Source organism: Taurulus bubalis (genome assembly GCF_910589615.1).
Source record: "Taurulus bubalis genome assembly, chromosome: 2".
In the NCBI taxonomy this organism is placed as follows: Eukaryota; Metazoa; Chordata; class Actinopteri; order Perciformes; family Cottidae; genus Taurulus; species Taurulus bubalis.
In genome coordinates this window covers 38652797-38671819 of record NC_136590.1, presented here as the reverse complement: position 1 = coordinate 38671819, position 19023 = coordinate 38652797, and the positions used below count along the sequence as shown (strand labels likewise).

General features: G+C 43.4%; 1 protein-coding gene across 1 annotated transcript; it reads right to left on the bottom strand.

Moving 5' to 3' along the window:
* Positions 1-7767: 7767 nt before the first annotated feature.
* LOC306753996 (oligodendrocyte-myelin glycoprotein-like) lies at positions 7768-10055 on the bottom strand (the record flags this gene model as incomplete). The annotated part of the gene is made up of 2 exons (XM_079237908.1): positions 9938-10055; positions 7768-9133 (listed from the first exon to the last, which is right to left on the bottom strand). The coding sequence occupies exons 1-2, from the start codon at positions 9943-9945 to the stop codon at positions 7768-7770; spliced, it is 1374 nt and encodes a 457-aa protein (XP_079094034.1). The 5' UTR covers positions 9946-10055.
* Between the last annotated feature and the right edge of the window lie 8968 nt (positions 10056-19023).

The window sequence follows — 19023 nt, the reverse complement described above, 5'->3', positions numbered from 1 at the left end:
ACATTTTTTGCACAGTGTGGTATCAATAGAACACAGGGAAAGGGAATCTCATGTACAAATTATGCTTTAAATTATGTATTATACATTTGTTTGCATCTGTCCCACATTGCTGCTCATAGAACCCAACAGACAATAAGACAATACATTCTCTACCAATGCAGTTTTCATTCATCGTAGCGCGAGAATAATTACAACAAAACATCCCAAGCTAGGCATGAAACGTGACTAGTGATCCTATTTCATTATTCACATTCAATGAAGTTTTTTATTTTTTTTGAATAGGCCCGTCTGTGCCTGTGACTGTTCAGGGCACTACCAGAGGGAAATTCTTATCTAGCCAGGCAGCATGTTTTTGAAACAATGACTTAGATAAAACCCAAATAACAAGACTTTTGACAGTTTAACAGCTAAAGCTCTGTCATTAGTTTGGGGACACCCCACATTGCAACTGTCTGTATCTCCGAAACAAAAACTATGGAGGCAAATGGTGGAAACTCGTGGTAGTACTGGAGTGTCAAGGAAAATGGAAATATGACACCTCTCTTAACTTCTAAGCACATTTTTTTCTGTCCCATGCCATTTGACGATACATTCAAGATTATATTACTGTTGCATGTTCTATAAATTGTCAAATGTGTGACAGTACCCTACAGCATATGCCTGAAATGTGACCGTGGAAGAAAAAGAAAAAAATTGCATCCACTCATGCAGCTGCAAAAAGAGAAAGACAGAGGGGGAGAGAGATAGAGAGGGAGGTTATGAATTGATGCGGAATATGAGGTCTGAGGAACAACATGCTTTAAAGCGATCACAAGGTGTGCAAAAATCACAGTGGATTTAACACATGAAGAGCAACTTGTTTTGTGCTCAAATAAAAACACTGGGGTCTCCAGGTTTCACACTGTGGTTGTGAATTATTCTGCCGTTTGAACCTTGTTATCGGGGCCTTTCTGTTCACTGTTGTTGCACCATGAAGAGTGCAAAGTCAGACGTGACGGAAAAGTTACATCAGGTGTGACGTTTTTATAGCATTTAAGCGTGCTTTGTGAACCCCAAACAGCAGGACGCCAAAGCAGACGCCCTACTCTCTTTCAAATCCATCATATTTCATCAACAAACCAATGCATATGTTGTGGATAACACTATAGTTCAACATTCCGGTCGTTAGATCTTTTTTTGTTTGTTTCTACACTGATTGAAGGAGAAAAATGTATAGATTTCTAAATAAAGCAGTGTTCTCCTTTAATCTGAGCAGCCACCACTGCCTGATGAAAGTGCCCAAAATGTTTATCCTTCTTTAAGCATAGGCACCCTGACAGCTATGCTTTCAGAGCAGCTGAGCGTTTAGTATCGAGTGAGGAGGAAAGAGAAGGCGTATGTGTATTTTTCTACAAAGTATGAACAAACAGATTTGCCCGAAACCGAACGTCAACGCGGCTTGGAAGTATTTGTAAAGGTGGCAGCTGTTGAAGACATTCTGATTAATAAGGGGATGAAGAATAAGAAGAAATAGACACGTTTTTTCTCTCTTTTTTATATCCTGCATGCTTTGAACTCATCTGTGTGTTGAATCATAATTCACCCTTCGCGACAATGCAACGATTTCTGGAATCACACAGTTGCATCAGTGCAATTGTGGCTTGCATTCAGTGCTGAAAGATGAACCCCCTTCTCAATAGAGAGGAAACTCAGCATGCAAAAAAAAAAAAAAACATTGAAAAGAAGAAAAAGCTTGTAACTAACCGAGCCTTTGCATGAAAACTGGAGGATTTGGGGATGGAGAAAGAAGTAAAATTGATAGTGTGTGAAAGAGCTGTGGGGGGAAAAGAAAGTGAGAGAAGCAATAGACTCGCTGACAGTGTTATGAGATGCTGTTTTGAGAAGAGGCATCCTGTTTCCTGTTGCAGTAATCATTTTACACCCTCAGAATCCTCACTTGACCTTGGAGAAATTGTTCCCGGATCATGTATAACCCCTTTGCTCCGCACGGATTCCTACATGTAATCTGTTCGTGAATCACCGAAATATATTAACCTTTGAATGCCTGGAGACATGATAACGGGTGGTGATGATAGTGAAACCTGAAGTGTCTTCAAATTTTTGTCTATTTTATGCACTATTTGCATGACTCTCGCCGAGGCTCGCCATGTGTTTTGAGCATGCACTGGCACGCAGTGGAATCCAATATGCATTAATCCAAAACTAAAAGACAGCTCAGACTAAATACCTTCTATCGCTTCCATGAATTTGTTGGGGATATTATTAAAACGCTCTTGAGACGTTGTTAATTTGATCCTTTGGATTTTGTGAATGATTTGTTATTGATCTCTGTGGACCTCTGGAGGGCCTATTACAGTGGAATTCTGAATCCAGAGGAGAAGCTGTTGAAAAGGCTGCAGATGTGAACAAATTGTCTCCCTCTAGTGTCCTCTCCTGCCTGCTTCTCTGTTGCTGCATGAGCTAAAGCACCTCTCAGACTGCAGGGAGGGAGCCAGACCGAGACATGCATAATTGACAGTCCTATTTCAGGAATTAGCCACCCACCAAACTGCAGCCGACCTGCTCTTTCATCTCGCCCAGGATAGCTTTGCAGTTTGTGAGAGTACATTTCGGCCAGATTTGATAGTACACTGATGACTTTAATGATGTCATGGCGGTCGTGTGAGAGCGTCGTCGACTGATCGTGATATGTGAGGATCACTGGGACCGTGTGCGATTGTTACCGCACACAGGAACTGTTTGAAGTCAGATCAGTGGGGACGGATGTTCTGGTGATGAGTGATTTCTCTCCCCCATTATGCCCTCTATAACTACGCAGATGAGTTAATTAAGCTCTGCCAGAGGCTACACACTAATATTCCAGGTAGATGGGCCACCATGATATTCAGACGTCCACATTATTAAAAAGAACTAAACTGTAATATTAAAGCCTGCAAACTACCCTTGTAAGCTCTGAGAAATGCTGTACTCAGAAGCAGCTTCAAGGTATACCACATGATAGTCACAGATCGGAAGAGTTCTGCAGAATCACTGCAACCACACACACATTTCTGTAGCAACAACAAAGGCCGAGCGAGTCTCCATTTCTTTTTGACCTGAGTATTAAAAATCCATTTGCATGTGGGGCTCTTTAGACCAATCGGGCTCCAGCACAAGTGGGTGATGACGACATCATTTACCTGCTCCACTGGGCTGGGAGATAAGCTCATGCCCCTGCTGCTCCCTGGAATGTTCTGGCTGCCGTTTTGAACGACTCCGGAGAGCCGTGTGTTACAGATGATGACGGGTGGCATTAAAGCACCGCGAGGAGCCATCCTATCACCTGTACAGGCAGCAGTGCGGAGGAAGACGTGCATGTTGGCCTTTCGGAGAGCTCTGTCAAGACAGAGGGAGTGGCGGAACCCTCCCCGTGCACAGACCCAGTCATGTAAGTTATATCAATCTTTTTTGGGGGGGATTTTAAATTGAGCTTGATTTTGAGCTACTCAAATCCCCTCCCGTCCCTCATTTTCTGTCAAAGTACATTTGGTTGAAATCCTCCTCAGGACAGCTGTGCAAAAATGCTCTCTGGTTTAACATGCAATGCTACAGTGCATGCTCAACAGTGTTGAGGTTTGAGGCACACTCGTGCACAGCACAGCTGCATTTGTTGTTGCTCGACGGACAAACTGACACACAGGAAGCCTGCAGATTTGTAGCCTGAAGAACTACCTTGTACCCAGTTTCATTCCCTCTCTCTGAGTTTGTTTATATGAGTGCATATGCTACGCCGCAGACGTTTCTTTTAAATCTTCCGGAGGCTTAGAATGGCACAATAAGCAGGCCTCGCCGGACACACCAGCTAAGTGGTGCTTTCTGTCCTCCGGCTCATTCTATGTTTTTTTTCTTTTCTTTTTCTATCAGCCTTTTCTCTCTCCTTTCCTTTTTACCTTATTTACTTCCCCCCTAACTGACTGCCACCATTTATTCTCCCAGTTGCCAACCACTTCCTATTCTGCAACCACCGACCTTAACACTGACCTTGCCTTGTCTGTGCCAGTGAGACGAGAGCGAGAGATACCATATCCCACCCCCCTCCCCTCTCCCCTCCACCCCACTCCAGCTCTGCTGCAGGGTTTGAATTTTTTGCCTGTCTCATCAGTCCTCCGGCTGCTGGAGTATGCCTTGTTATTTCTTCCAGATTCCTACTCGTTTCTCCTTTCAGCTGATCAGTGCCCAGGCTGGAAAACATCGCTCTTGGCTCAAAGAGGCGGCGAGCCTCGGCATATGGACCCTAGCTGTCGATACAGATTAGGTTTATCGGATAAACTTTATCTGCAACATCTGAGCGTCCTTTGGTCGGGGTACCAGCCTATTTCTGGTGCCCAATTGATATTGTGACGCAGGCTCTAAGGAGGTCGAGATTGGCTACCATTGTTTGAGGCACAAGCAAGCTGCAGTGGCCCTTTCAGGGCATGTCATCGCACATCCGCATGTGTGTGAGCTTTGGTCTGTCTACGGTCGTTAGACGTATTTTTATTAAAAGTCTAAACCCTCGTTGCATGTTTGATGCGTCAAATTATCATTGTCATTGCAGTGAACTCGCATGTGTTGCAGAGCAGAAAAGCCCACTCTTTGTGTGCATTCTAAACAGATTATCATTATTTTTCATAATGTCCTTGAGAATAGTCTTTATCAGGGGAAAGTTGTGTCCTGGCGAGAAACACAATCTCTCCAAGAATTGTCTCCCGCTCGAATGTTTTGGGATAAACATTCATCTCTGTCCCGCCACCACAAGAGGGCACCTAGAGCACATGTAATCAGAACAGGAGCTGATGTCATTAGTGTGTCTGGTGAGTGTGTGTATCTGTGTGTGTGTGTGTGTGTGTGTGTGTGTGTTCAAGGAGGTGGTTTTGAAGTGACGTGTCTCCTGTGTTTCTTTCAGAAGTGGTGAGTCTGCAGTCACACCCAGCTCCACCACCTACAGTGGCCGTATGGCCTTTCACGCTGAAGGGAAAGACTGAGTGACCTCCACAGGCTGCTGTAAAAGGGACAGCTACAATACTGGGCTGTTTTTCTGGGCTGCCTGTTATTTCTGCACACTGTGTCAGAAAGAGGTTCAATTCCAAACTCAAATAGCTTGGTTGTGAGCAACGCAGCTCTGTAAAGCAGTGCACTCAAACATCACAAGAAAGGGGACACACAAAGACGGATGAAATAAACAAAAGAAACTCCTTCTGTGCACTCACAGGCAATCTGCCTGCATAGAGACTGTAATACACTATATGTTCTTTAAGCCTGTCTGTATGCCACCGTCTGAACACTGTGATATATATAAAGCTGATGGGGACTTTAATGTACGAGAACACAAGAGGGCAGTTGGGTTGCCGGGTACACAGAAGCCCACTGGGGGTGAGTCTTATTGAGTGTGGCTGAAAGAAAGAAGGCAGCTCACTCAAAACAAGCCGGGGTGGAGAGATGAAGAGGGGAGGCATGGCAGCAGTAAATGATGCTAGCCTTCTACACCTTGTCAGTTATTAGGAGGAGCCAGAAGAGAAATCTGACATTACTTCGTGTTGTCTACTGAGAAAATAATTGGCGAGCAGGCCAGCTCGCTGGCACCTACAGTACTTTGAAGAGATGTTTGAAAGTTTGGCAGCTAAAGTTAAGAAAAACATCATGTGTTTGTGAAAGGATTAGGAGAGCAGGAAAGCTGCAATGTGGAGACTAAACGTAACGGCAAGCGATGAGTCAGTGGTTGCGTTGTTGGCTCTCAGCTTGACAATTAAAAACAATTTAAACCAAAATGACTTTTCTAGTGATTCTCAACCCTTTCTTCGCCCAAAAAACACATATTATTTGGGGGGGAAAAAGATCTCAGTCAAGTATATTTTGGTTGAAGCTTCACTTTCTATTTTCATATCACATAAACCAGGCTTGGAGAGGAAAAAGGTCTGTTTGATAGTATTATAGTAGTATTATGAATAGGATTATGAATAAGATAACCATTTAATAAGTTATAAGTGGGTAAAGGTGAAACTGAGACTTGAGGGAGAGAAAAAAGTGTAGCTTTGTTTGAGCCCTTGACTCATGCTTATAGAAATGCAGCACACCAACCACCAGTTCCTTTCTGTTTTGGCTTCTGTGTGTCAGCTATAAATACACTCAATTTATTCAGCAGGTGTTTGAGTTTTCAGAAGGAAGGGGGGGGGGGGGGGGGGGTGCAGATAAAATGATCAGTCGTTTTACTTCACTCTGTCTGACCTCTATTTCAACGTGTTTATTCAGTAAAGCTTAAATATGATGTCAATGTGTCCAGTTTTTGGGTATTTATCTGAGTCAGAAAGAAGGGAATTAATTATCATTAAACGTGTTTTCCAGATGTATGTCACGACTGGCTATACATCAGATGTTATGCTAGTCTCACATAAAGTAGGCTGATCTTTTTTCACTGCTCTTTTAGAAAACTAACTTAGACACTGAGTGATTGCCCAATGACCCACAGATAAGACTGTGTTTGTTCTGAGCTGCAAAGGAAGGTCTATTTGGAATAAGTGACTCTGTACTTAGTGAACATTCCCTAAAATGCACTTAAAAACAAATCTATGCCTATTCAAATCTGAATAAGTAACCGTTTGATCTATTTTATAGCATTGAACCACTCCAGCCCCCGTGAGGATTGACACCTGTGTCTAAGTCCCATGGGGGATGTAACTGTTGAATACAAAAGAAAAAGAAGAAAACAAGCAGTTTGTCCCATAAGACTATCAGGAAAAAAACAGCCTGAAATCCAAAACATCTGTCTTGCAGTTTAGCGTGAAGAAAAAGGTGGTGAAAACAATTCACACAATTGTCAAAAGACAGTAGATATCCCATCAGTTTTATTGAAAGAAACCACCCAGTAGAAGTGGATTTCGTTGTATTCTGTGATTTAATGCTCTGCGGCAATATCGCAGCGTAGGTTAGCATTCCTGGAGCGTTCAATCACCATGCAGATCATTTTCATGAGCGTCACTGAATCATGAAGGACACTTAAGTTTAAGATGTGATCGAAATGCAGAAGCGATACTTGGATCTCAGAGTTCATTAAAGATAGCGATGCAACATTGTCCCTTTGTGCGCCCTATGCCACCCCCTCGCTCCACAGTTGGTCCTGTGATGCACGTGGCATGACCAGTTTCTGACATGCACCCTGTGCCCAGAAGAGACCGCTCCTCTGGTTGGAGATGTGGTTTGTTACAGGAAACAAGTGAGCAGGCATCAAGGACATCTCTTAAAATAGTCTAAATCAGTCAATTCATGGAGTGCAATAAATAAAAAGATATGACCAGAATATGACTAAAGCAACATCAGTCAAATTCAGCCAACCTTTTTAAAAAATGGAAAAATGAAATAAACAATTAAACAATATATTTGTAGGTCATAATGTGCACTGGACTGGCATTAACATTGGTATACTGTGGTTGCAGATGAGCACCAAGCTACATTCAGTTACATAAGAAACTGGTACCTGGATGTATAGTGCCATCATGTGCTTAGCTATATGCATTACAATGCTATTTTTTTCATTTGAGTGGAGGCTTACAAAAAGTGTTATTAGAAAAGATACTTCCTTGTTGTTGTTTTTTTTAGGCCCATTATTATAAAAGTAGCATCATACCACACTGACAATAGCAGGGATTGTTAAACTTTGTATTTTAAATGGCCTTTGTGCTTGGAAAGTGGGTAACATACAAACACTGCTTGCTGTATTTGTTTGTGCTGAAAATTCACAGGTGTTTTTGTCTTTCAGAGGACTCGTTGCAGTACGAGGGAGAGAAGCCCCAGGTTGCGTAGGAAAGGGTGCGGGGAGCGGCCGTCGTCGCTGATGCTGCTGTGAACGGACTGATTCTTCCTCCTCACGCTCCTGGTGCGAAGAGTGGTTGTCTTCCTTGTCTGGATGGAGGGGCTCTCCGTTGTAAAGAACTGGTCTGTGTCCAGCGTCATGTCATCCATGATGGGCGTTTCAGCAACGAAGCTCGTGGCAGGAGAAGAGGATGCGCTGCTGGGGTGAAGTGAGTCAGCGGAATCAGTGTGGAGCATGTGGTCTGCGGCAGCAGGGCCAGCAGATGCAGAAAGGGGATTAATAGTTAGCCGCGTGCCCGCGCCGATGGGTGTAGCTGTGAGGGGTCGGTGCTGTGTGGTCAAGGCCTCTTCGGGGGGGTAAGGGGTGCTTTGCAGGCCAGAACCAGACGAGTACCACCACCTGGTGACGCTGGCCTCAGGAGGCAAGGAGCTCAGGTCCTGGGCACTCGCTGCCAGGGGGGGCGGGTTGTAGGAGGCAAAGTGCCACCCTCCGTTCCTGCCCGGGCGCACCCCTCCACAGACAGGCTGGGTGTGACAGGGGCAGCCCAGGACACGGGCAGGCGTATGCTGCGTCCAGGACAGTAAGTAGGTGATGTCGGCATAAAGGTGACAGGCCCATGGGTTGTCGCCCAGAGTGATGACCCTAAGAGATGACATCTTGTCAAACACTCCAGATGGCAGCGTGGATAAGCGGTTGGCATGCATATAGAAGTGAGTTAGTCGGAGGAGCCGGTCCAGAGATCCCGGCAGCACCTTCACGAGCAAGTTGTGGGACAGATCGATGTTCTCCAGCTGCACGGGCATGTTGGTGGGCAAAGTCCAGAAGTGATTGTGGCTCAGGTTGAGCGTGCACAGGTTGGTCAGCGTGTTGTTGATGAAGATGGCCCGCTCCAGCTTGTTGTCAGAGACGTCAAGCAGCCGCAGGTTCCACTGGTGGACCGTGTCGTTCTTGTCCAGCAGCTGGAGGCGGTTGGAGGCGGCGTGCAGCTGCCAGAGGGAGCGAGGCAAACCGGCGGGCAGGTGGCTCAGCCGGTTGTGAGACAAATCCAGGGAGCGGAGGTGGGTGTACGCGGTGAGCCGGCCGTCCAGGTTGTGAAGTCGGTTGTGGGACAAGTTGAGGGAGCGCACGTTGTGCTGCAGGCCGTCGGGAAGCTGTCTCAGGCCCCTCCACGAGCAGTCGACCTCCCTGTGGCTGCGGCCGCAGGAGCACATGGAGGGGCACACGGCTAAGACATGCGGCCCCAGTAGCAACACGAGCAGGAGTTCCAGAAGGGCCTCATTTGGGGGGAGCTTCAGCAGCACATGCCTGCTGAAAGAAAAGATAGGGGGACAGGACGAGGAGAATGTTAGGGTTCGTCTCACACAGCATCCTCTTTGCCTCCAGGGGGCGCGCTGTGAAATGATTCCTGCACGGTGTTTGGATGGTGAATACTGGGAATGTATCTAGAGGAGAAGCACAGTGACTGCACAATGCTCTGCTCTGAAGCTCCACCCTCTGCCATAATATCTTTCATTCCCATAGACACACACACACACACCTCTTAGGCACGTGCATACTGTACGTACACGCACAAGCTGCTCAATGTTTGCTGCACATCACAGCATTGCTTGCAGATGCTTACATTGCATGCTATTCTCACTCACCCTAAGCATGCAGGGATATTTATTTTTCTTTCAGCAAAATTCTCACATATATCAGTAGCAGCTGGAAATGCATCCTTTTTCTATAACCGATAAACATTTGAGCGGATCTGAAAGAGGATATTTCTAGTCCGTTCGGGAATATCATTCATCAGGAAAGGATGAGAAATCCCTGTAGTCATTTTCCCTGGCATCAGTTTGCGTGTTCAGTCATCAGTGGTTGTCAGAGCAGTCAGTCCTATGCTCCCAGAGGAGGAGAACTAGCTCAATAGATGGGCTGTATTAATGACTCCACAGAGAACTCATGCATCAGCTGGTGCAAAGGCAGGCAAAGACACAGCCAGGAGCCTACAGTGCTGAAACAGCAGTGTACTGTATGTGAGCCAGGGTGTGGCAGAACGTGTGTGTGTGTGTGTGTGATTGTGATTGTGATGGTGTGTGAAAAGAGTCTAGAATTTTTTCCATAACTCACCTTTTCATCTTATCATTCCAGTCACTTTTCTCTGCTTCTTTTTCCGGCGTCCAGCAGCCGCTCTTCCCTCTCCTGCTTTCAAGCTCGGGACCAGCTGCTGCTCTGCTGAAGCGGTATTTTTCTTCTTCTTCTTTTCTTCTTTCTTCTTCTTCTATGCCTGCATTCCCCTCATAGGATTTGACCCCTGCTCACTTGTCCAGTGCGGGTGTTTTTGATGTTGCCCTCACTGCCTTCCAGTTTGTCCTCCCCGAAGAGTCGAGAGTTTGATATTGCCTTTATGGATCTTTGAGTTAGCGCGATCAGGCACTGCAGGCTTTGGATTTACTCTGTGCAGTGGAAGTGAGCGGGGAGGGGTGTGGGGGGAGTATTAGGAGGGGGGTAACTAAGGAGAAATGGAGCGCATAACAGAGGGGTCCCTGCACACAAGGCTGCTGCAAAGAAAACTCCTCAATCCCTCATCTGGCAGCTTTCAGGATTTACTTCTGCATTTAAAGCGACAGCTATTGTTGTGGTGAGATTAATTGGCTGATCTCAGTCCTGTTTGCACTCAAAATGAATTAGACTGTTATCGGTTATCACCCAAATCAATATTACCCGCCATCTAAAGCATCCCTTTACAAAGTAACACAGTGCCGTAATTGGTTGTTATTTTCCCCGTGTACATTTAAAAGACCTTCAAGATTTATTGCAGAGGACTCCAGTCCACTGCAGCTTCCCACCTGTCATCAGCAATACAGGCAATTCTCCACGCTGCACTGCATTGCTGTACTTTTGCCACACATCGTCAGAGGGTTCTAAAGGACAGTTCAACAGCGATACAGACGGCGATCAGGGTTTAAAATGTGGCAAATTCAACAAATGATTTTGCAAACACTGCAGATTCCTGATTTAGGCAACTGCAGTCTTTATTCAGTCGTCATGTAAACTATAAATACCTGCATGTGCATCTTTTAGCAGTGCGTTTGTTACTTCCTCACACATCTCTCTCTGTACTTTCCTCTCTTGTCTGCCTATACTTCCTGAAGCTGCCTGCACCGAGATTGAGTAGTGTCATTGCACCCTTACAGCAAGTCCTCAACGTCAAACCCTCTCTTCCATTGTGAAATATATACAACATGCTATGTGCTGCCATTGTGAGCTGTGTTAGCACATAGCAGCAGACGGGGAGAAACCATCCAAATCTCTAAAATCTAAGTTTTACCTTAATCACTCTGACTGCTGATGCACAATCAGGAAGTATTTTGACATTTACTTTCCCTGAGGATACATTTGACTGGATCTCATCTCTGAGCTTACACATCACCCAGAGCTACCGCAACTCGGAGCGTTGCCACCTCCTTGCAGTTGCAGCAGGGGTGCTTGGAGATGGGACAAACTATTGAGAGTTTTAATGAAGGGTGCACATCCATCATGACGTCACAAGTAAGCAGATGAACAAATATCTGCACCAGCCGGCGGAAACAACCGCATATTGGGGTTTTGAAAAGGTTTTTTGTTTGGCTTTGTCAGCTCTGGCTGAGGTGAAAGAAAGCGTTCTCTCTGAGTTGAGTTGCACTGCTCGGAGGAGGTACATTCTCTGCCTGCTAATCAAGCAGACCTCTCTTTTTCTCTCTCTCACACACACACACACACACACACACACACACACACACACGCATACACACACGCACACACGCACACTATAAAACTAAAACTTAAGTCTGAAACCTCAAACAGGCCTTTAAAGAAGTGAGGACCACTCAAAATGTCCATTCTGTTGGTTAACGGTCTTCACTATGTAGCAAGTATAAGAACACACACACACACACACACACACACACACACACACACACACACACACACACACACACACACACACACATAGCTGCACAGTAATAAAGTCAGGACTTATGTTACAGGTGTTTTATTTCTCTGGTTGTTGCATATATCATATGTCAAACATGTACATCTCAAAAAGTAAAATATGTGAGACACAAATTGACTTAAACCAAATTGTATTATAATATGAATATGTTTCAATATTCCAAAAAACACAAACAACAGAGAAATACAGGATCAACCCATTGTTTCTAAGTAGAAATGCTCAGTGCCCAGTTTGACAGATTTGGCTGCAACACGCAGCTGTTCAACTTCATGTAATGCAAAAGCTAATGAAAGAAAGTGTCCTTTATTTTACCAAAAAGGGGTAAAAAGCAAGAGGGAAGTGAAGCCAGGTGCTCAGGAAACTCTTTGGCACACACCTCTACACACAGCTCTGCACCTCCTCTTTTGGTTCCTCTGTGCCCTTAGAGGAGGGTGCTGCTCCGGGTTTGACAGCCTAAGAATCAGTGGCCTGGGAATCAGTGGCCTCCTCTTGCGGCTCGGAAGAGGATGCATTTCCCACAACGGGTGTAGAGGAAGTTTCACCGCTCTTCGCGGTGTCTCCCACCTCCTTCTGGTCCTCCTCTCCCATTGGTTCGTCCTCGTTTGCCTTCGCTGCCTCTTCCTTGGCGGCACCGTTACCCACGTCCCCCTGTGTTTGACCGATGTCGGCCATTAACACGGTGGTCTCTTTGGCGTCCGTCTCTTGCGTGCTTTTGCTCTTCTTGGCAGTTCCCATGCAGTATTCAGAGGTGCTGATCAGGTCGGCGTTGTTGCTCAGCATCTTGATGTGTCTGCTCAACCAGCACACCTTACAGATCAGCAGCAGAGTAGAAATCAGCAGGATAGTGCAGGCGATGATCAGTCCACCGGCCGTCATGAACACTGGAAGACATTCCTTCTTGTAAAACATATTATGGATAGGTGAGTTGGCGGTGGTGGAGGTGGAGGTGACGGTGGAGGTGGAGGTGATGGTGGAGGCGGAGGTGATGGTGGAGGCGGAGGTGATGGTGGAGGTGGAGGTGATGGTGGGCTGTGGGCCAGGTGAACGGAAACGGCTGGGATTATTGGAGTCCTGGGAGGCATACATGCTGCTGGCAACATGAGTGAGATCAGTTGATGAACTGGAGTCTGCGTTAGAATGTATATCGTTTTGTGATCCAATTGTGACATCCTGAGCTCCACACAACAGTGCACCCATTTCTAAGCAGTACAACAGGTAGAGGGGGGCGTTCATGTTGGTATCTGAGAAGACACAGGATGGCAGTTCAGTTTAAAATGAGATTTGGAATACAAATTTAACACAGTAAGAATAATTAGGATATCCATTAATCTATGGGGGCTCTGTAGCCATAATCAACCAAAGGTAGGTTTGTATTGTGCTGCTGCTACTGACTGTTGATACTACCTTTTGGAGGCAAACATTGTCCTTTCCACTCCAACACAAATATCTTGCAGCTATAGCAACTAGATTGTAAATATTGACCAGCTAATAAATAATAAATGACGGTACAATATTGTAGATTAAGCCTCCCAGGAGTTAATCAGTTACACTTAGCCACACCTTACAAACTGTAACATTTAAGTATTTCTTACACAATAATGCATTGATCGTTATAATTAATTGATATATAATACGTTTGATTCTGACATGGGTCATTCTGCAGAATGAATCATTTAACTTGTGGTACTTTAAGTACTATATGCTGATACTTTTCATTTTAATTTTGAAGGCAGGACTATAATATTTTATAGTTTTTGTATTATAATCTTATGTATTTTAATGGATTATTTCCTTCTACATAATCATGAAAATATTTCTTACATTTTTTTTATTAGAATTTATCATTTAATCCATCACAGTGAGCATTTAGATGCCATGAATTGTTTTTGATTCATTTGAAAAATATAATTTATATACCTTATATTGCATAATACACATGCAAGGCTGTCTTTAAAGTAGGCAAAAATATCACTTTTCTGTATCATCAGGATTTAGGACAGAACCATGCAACAGTAACTATAAATACAGATGTTAACACACATTCCTTCTTCTTAGAGTTCTTACTGGTTTAAAAACGAAGCTGATAATATTTACAGGTAAAAGCATGTATTCATTTATATCACTTACATTATTGGTGATCTTGATATAGTTGCAAGAAGAAAAAGGTTTTGTAGAAATAAATATGGGCCCAATATGCTGCGAGTAAAGTGAGATGAGCGAACGACTGGCAATGTCGAATGACAGTAATCTAAATCCGTGGCAGACTCATACTTCTCACTTCTCTATCTGCACTATAATAAGAAAAGGAAGTGGTTTGTTCTGTTCAGTGCTGTAGCTGGACACGCAGGCATCTGAAAGGTAGCTGACTATTAAAAGTTGCAGGCATGCTGAATGCTCGCTGATCAGCTCACCAACAGTGAAAAAAAAAAAAGTTCTCACTCATTGATCATGAGCTATTTTATTTCATTTAAAAATGATTATTTCAGGCTTCAGTTCCGTCCGTAAAACCAACATCTACTAAATTCAAAACTACAAATACGCCCCACAATCTGCTTGACACAAACACAAGTGGTAAGCTCTTTATTTATGGAAATGTCTTCAAGGCCTGTGATCGGCTTCTCTTTTTGGACGCTGGCGTGCTGACGGGCCATGTCATCTCTTGCACTGTCATCTACTTATTTTCGTCCCAACTGCAATTGTTCACAGATGACTTTAATTATCGTCCATGTTCGTACATCATTTCATGTCTCGTACCAATAATACACTTCAGTCATTTAATGCCACATGTGGTGGAAAATGTTGAAGCACAACTCACGCACATTGAAGCAGTTATGTAAGAGGAGCCATGTTAAACATCTGTTCACTGAGAAAAGAACATGTATATTTATATATATTAAACTAATTCACATTTATTGCAAATGTTTTATAAAGTTCCTCTTTTTGTTTCCTCTGTGTATTTGTTGCAATGTGTGCACCTGCACTTACACATTTAGATGGACATGCTTGATTTGGCAAGTTGCCTCATCCCTGCAGACGACACCAGAGAAGAGAAGAGCGACCGAACTGATTTCAACAATCAACACACTACATGCTCCAATAAGCATCTGTTTTATTAAGCTTCAGACCCTTACGGTAAGTGTATAATAACCCTGCTGCTCAACCTGCTGCGCTTTCGTCATCAAGGCAACGACATCATATATCACTTGAGCCGATCTCATCAACATGAACATCAAATGGAACTGAGAGGAATTTGATCATACAAATGTATGATGGAATAAGTTGCACTGTAAATTATTGTATTAGTTGTTTATTCCAAACCTGGTTCTTCACACAGTAACCTGTACTAGTACTAGTCCTTCATCCACACATTGTTCTTCATACAGTAACCTGTACTAGTCCTTCATCTACACATTGTTCTTCACACAGTAACCTGTACTAGTACTAGTCCTTCATCCACACATTGTTCTTCACACAGTAACCTGCACTAGTCCTTCATCCACACATTGTTCTTCACACAGTAACCTGTACTAGTCCTTCATCCACACATTGTTCTTCACACAGTAACCTGTACTAGTACTAGTCCTTCATCCACACATTGTTCTTCACACAGTAACCTGTACTAGTACTAGTCCTTCATCCACACATTGTTCTTCACACAGAAACCTATACTAGTACTAGTCCTTCATTTTAAACATTGTTCTTCATACAGTAACCTGCAGCAGTGAGCCTTTGGCTACGTTTAGCAGAAAGCTAAACTATTAGCAACATTTTCTCTCCATATTACTTTTTTTATGGCCCTTTGCAGTGTCGGCAGTTGTTGCCAATGCAGGAATATCTACTTTTCCTGAATGATATTTGGCCGTTGACTCAGCCTTTCCCATGGGAAGGGTAGCTACATGTGCGTCTGCACTTGTAACAGCAAATAGGAACGCCTTCTCTCTAAAGTGACCAATTATTGGCCAAATTGTTTCACACACTAGATTTTGTAAAGCCTGAAAACAGAGCCAAGAGGAGGGGCAGAAGTCTAGTTTCCACTCAGACCACTTGAATTACAACATACTGAGAGGTTAACATGGACTTTTTTCAGAGAGACTCTAAAAAAGTCAACTGCCATACCCCAGCTTTAATTAAACTTCTACACTTGTCATTTGTTGAAGCTAAAATAGGGCTAAATATGTTTGAGAGGAAGTGAGAATTGAAGGCACGCAGATGACTTCATCTCAAAAGCCCCTCACATCTTCCCCCGAGTGATGGAAAGTCCCACTTGTCAATAACAACAATCACAGTATAGGCCAGGCCGGAGCACCTTTCAGAGAGAAGACAATTCAAACTTCTTTAAATGAGATGGAAAATGATTAAGAAAAGATAAAGAAATTATGTAAATGCAAGGAAATAAAACACATTTAAATAGTAAATTATGAGCAGTAAAACAAAACCACAAAATACAAAAATTAGCATATATTTTTATCAATGAGTCCCAAAAGGAGGGGAGTGAGAGTGAAGGATGATCAGAAGGATGATCCATGAGCTGCTTCTCAACCCGCTGATATTTGAGGCTGCGTCGTTTTGTCTTCGCAGCATCTTGGGCCTGGCCGACGGGTGGACGCCATCTGCCCTGAGAAGATGCTTCCATCTCCAGAACAGATTGCAATATAATTGATCCCTTTCGGAAACAAAAGTTTTGCTGAGTCTTGTATGTGTCCTAAGAGGCTGCTGAACTTGTTGATCTCTCTGGGCCTCCAGTCTGTCCAGACAATTAAACAGCTCAACTTCTGATTGCCTTCTACAGACATCACTGGCCCTCACATGTAGGTTAATTTGATTAATTTTAAAATGATTATTCACCAGTTGAGGAATTTTCTCCTTTTTTTCTTTCCGAAGTTGGCTGAACTGAATCCCTAAATCTTGCACTCTGTCAGAGTCCTATCCTTAGGTATAGCCTCCACATTTTCCCAGCAGGTAGAAATCACAATTTACAGCACATGACTGATTTCATTTGACTGAAATTGATGGTGTCGTTTGTAGATAGCCGCATTTAAAATCTTGCCGATTCGAGTTCTGATGAACTAACTCGCCGGCGAAAGACATTGACAGATAGTCGTGGCGTTCAGAAGACTACTCCGGCATCGAATATCCTCGTCTCGATCGCTGCAATTCTTCTGGAACAATTTATGGCAGTCTATGCCCTTCATCGATTCTGATGAGCAGAGAGGCACAGTGCAGTCCAGGGCACGATTCTGTCAGCCACTAAGTTACTGTTTGGCTCACTGTGGGCTGCAGGGGCAGTTCAAAGGAGATCATCTCAACCTGGTTTAGATGTCATAAATTATCTTCCCAATGATTTATTTGCTATAGGAAAAGAACATTGATTCTGCATATAAATATTCCACGCTGGCAAACCATCAGGCCCAGGAATTCAGTAACAGCACAAAAACAAATGGCTAATTGTTGTTTGCTTTGATGCTATGCAGGGAGGAAAGGACATTCTTTGTCCGGCCTCCCAGTGAAGGAAACCGAATGCTGGTCATGTGACCCAGTACCAGTTGGAGTCAAAGAGCTTTTGGTTGCAGTGCATCAAGGCCAGGATACAAGGTCCTTTATTTTCTGTTGGATTGATACCAGTATGAAGAAATCAATCCATCTTTCTTACTCGTCACAGCCACACTTCAGATGCATCCTTACCGATAACAGGTTTCAAGGACTGAATGCACTATATGCATCATTTTGCTGACAGCTCTCAAGGTCTTATATTATACATTTTTGATAGTCATCACATAAATGCTGCAAAAGCACAAATGTAGAAAAAAAAGGCCTACATTTTATTTATGAAGCGCATATAAAAGCTTTTCCTACGCTAACAGTCCATACTGTTTTGCTATAGATTGGAACTATGGATGAATGTGCATCAATAAAACATCATTGCATTCATTCTGGAGCAGCTTCAGACATTTTAGCTGACAAACCCACGGGTTGGTTTCCAGATTTAGGAGATAGTCACTAATTTTCACCTAAGCTGAGTCAGCTGTTCTATGTAAAAAAAAAATCCTCTTTCACACCAGTATATTGCATATAACGCCATACAAACATTTGACCAAAGCCCAGTTGTAATAAAAAACAGGCCAGTTCAGAATACAGAGACTGAAGCTGACTGTTACTATATGTTGGGTCGTCATGCCACCTAGAGGCAAACTGGGATTCTGAACAACCACCAGCCTGTTTTCCCATCTTTCTAAATTGATTAGTTTGTAAATCATACTTGGCATTTTTTTCACCTATATTTGACAGATGACAGTCGAACCCTGGTTGTTGCAGGTACATTGCATGCACTGTAGCCACGAGGACACCCAGCCGCTCCACTGTGAGCATTGTTATAACCTACAACTGGAACTGGAATATAATATCTAGCAGTTATAAATCCTTCGTTTGGATATGAGACTAGAAAACGTAGCTTATTTGATCAGTTATCCTGTAGGCTCACTCTGTCAGGAAGACAATAACCGCTCTGTTGTTACATGACAAGCTTCATTTTATTGTCTTTCATGGATGAAAACAGAAACAGCGTGTACAGAATGGTAGTCACATGCAATACAAAAATATGAATTTTTACAATAACATAAAAAAAAGTATTGGCCCATTCTAAAAAAAAAAAAAAATTGTACAGCTTTTATACAGTATTTTATACCTGAAAAAAATATAAATATATATACACATCTGTAATAGCCATAGCAGTACCTATTAAAAAAATGTCAGGATGTATTTTACATAGAAAAAGTTTGTACAAATATTAGAAGAACCATGTTCAATTGCTATACATAAAATAATGTATGTACATTACATACCATTGGATTCGCAACACAACATTTACCGCAGTCTTTCACGGAAAAAAAAACAAACGACGTATTCCAGCACAGGACACTCACCTCAGTCGCACGTGCGCCCACACACACACACACACACACACAACACATAAATACAAGCACGCCAACTGAAGCCAGCAATCACAAACAGTAAACACAAGCGCGCACAAGAGGTAATGTTTTAGGAAGATATAGGACACTTTTTGCACCAGGTTCCTGATTTATACTTATTTTTGCACAGCGAATGAAAATCACTCAACTTCTTGACAGAAGTTTCTCTCTAAATAACTCATATTCTTATAAGGTGCACTTTACACATCAAAGGCTGGACATTTAGCCAGCTTTATTCTATTCCCAAGTGGATT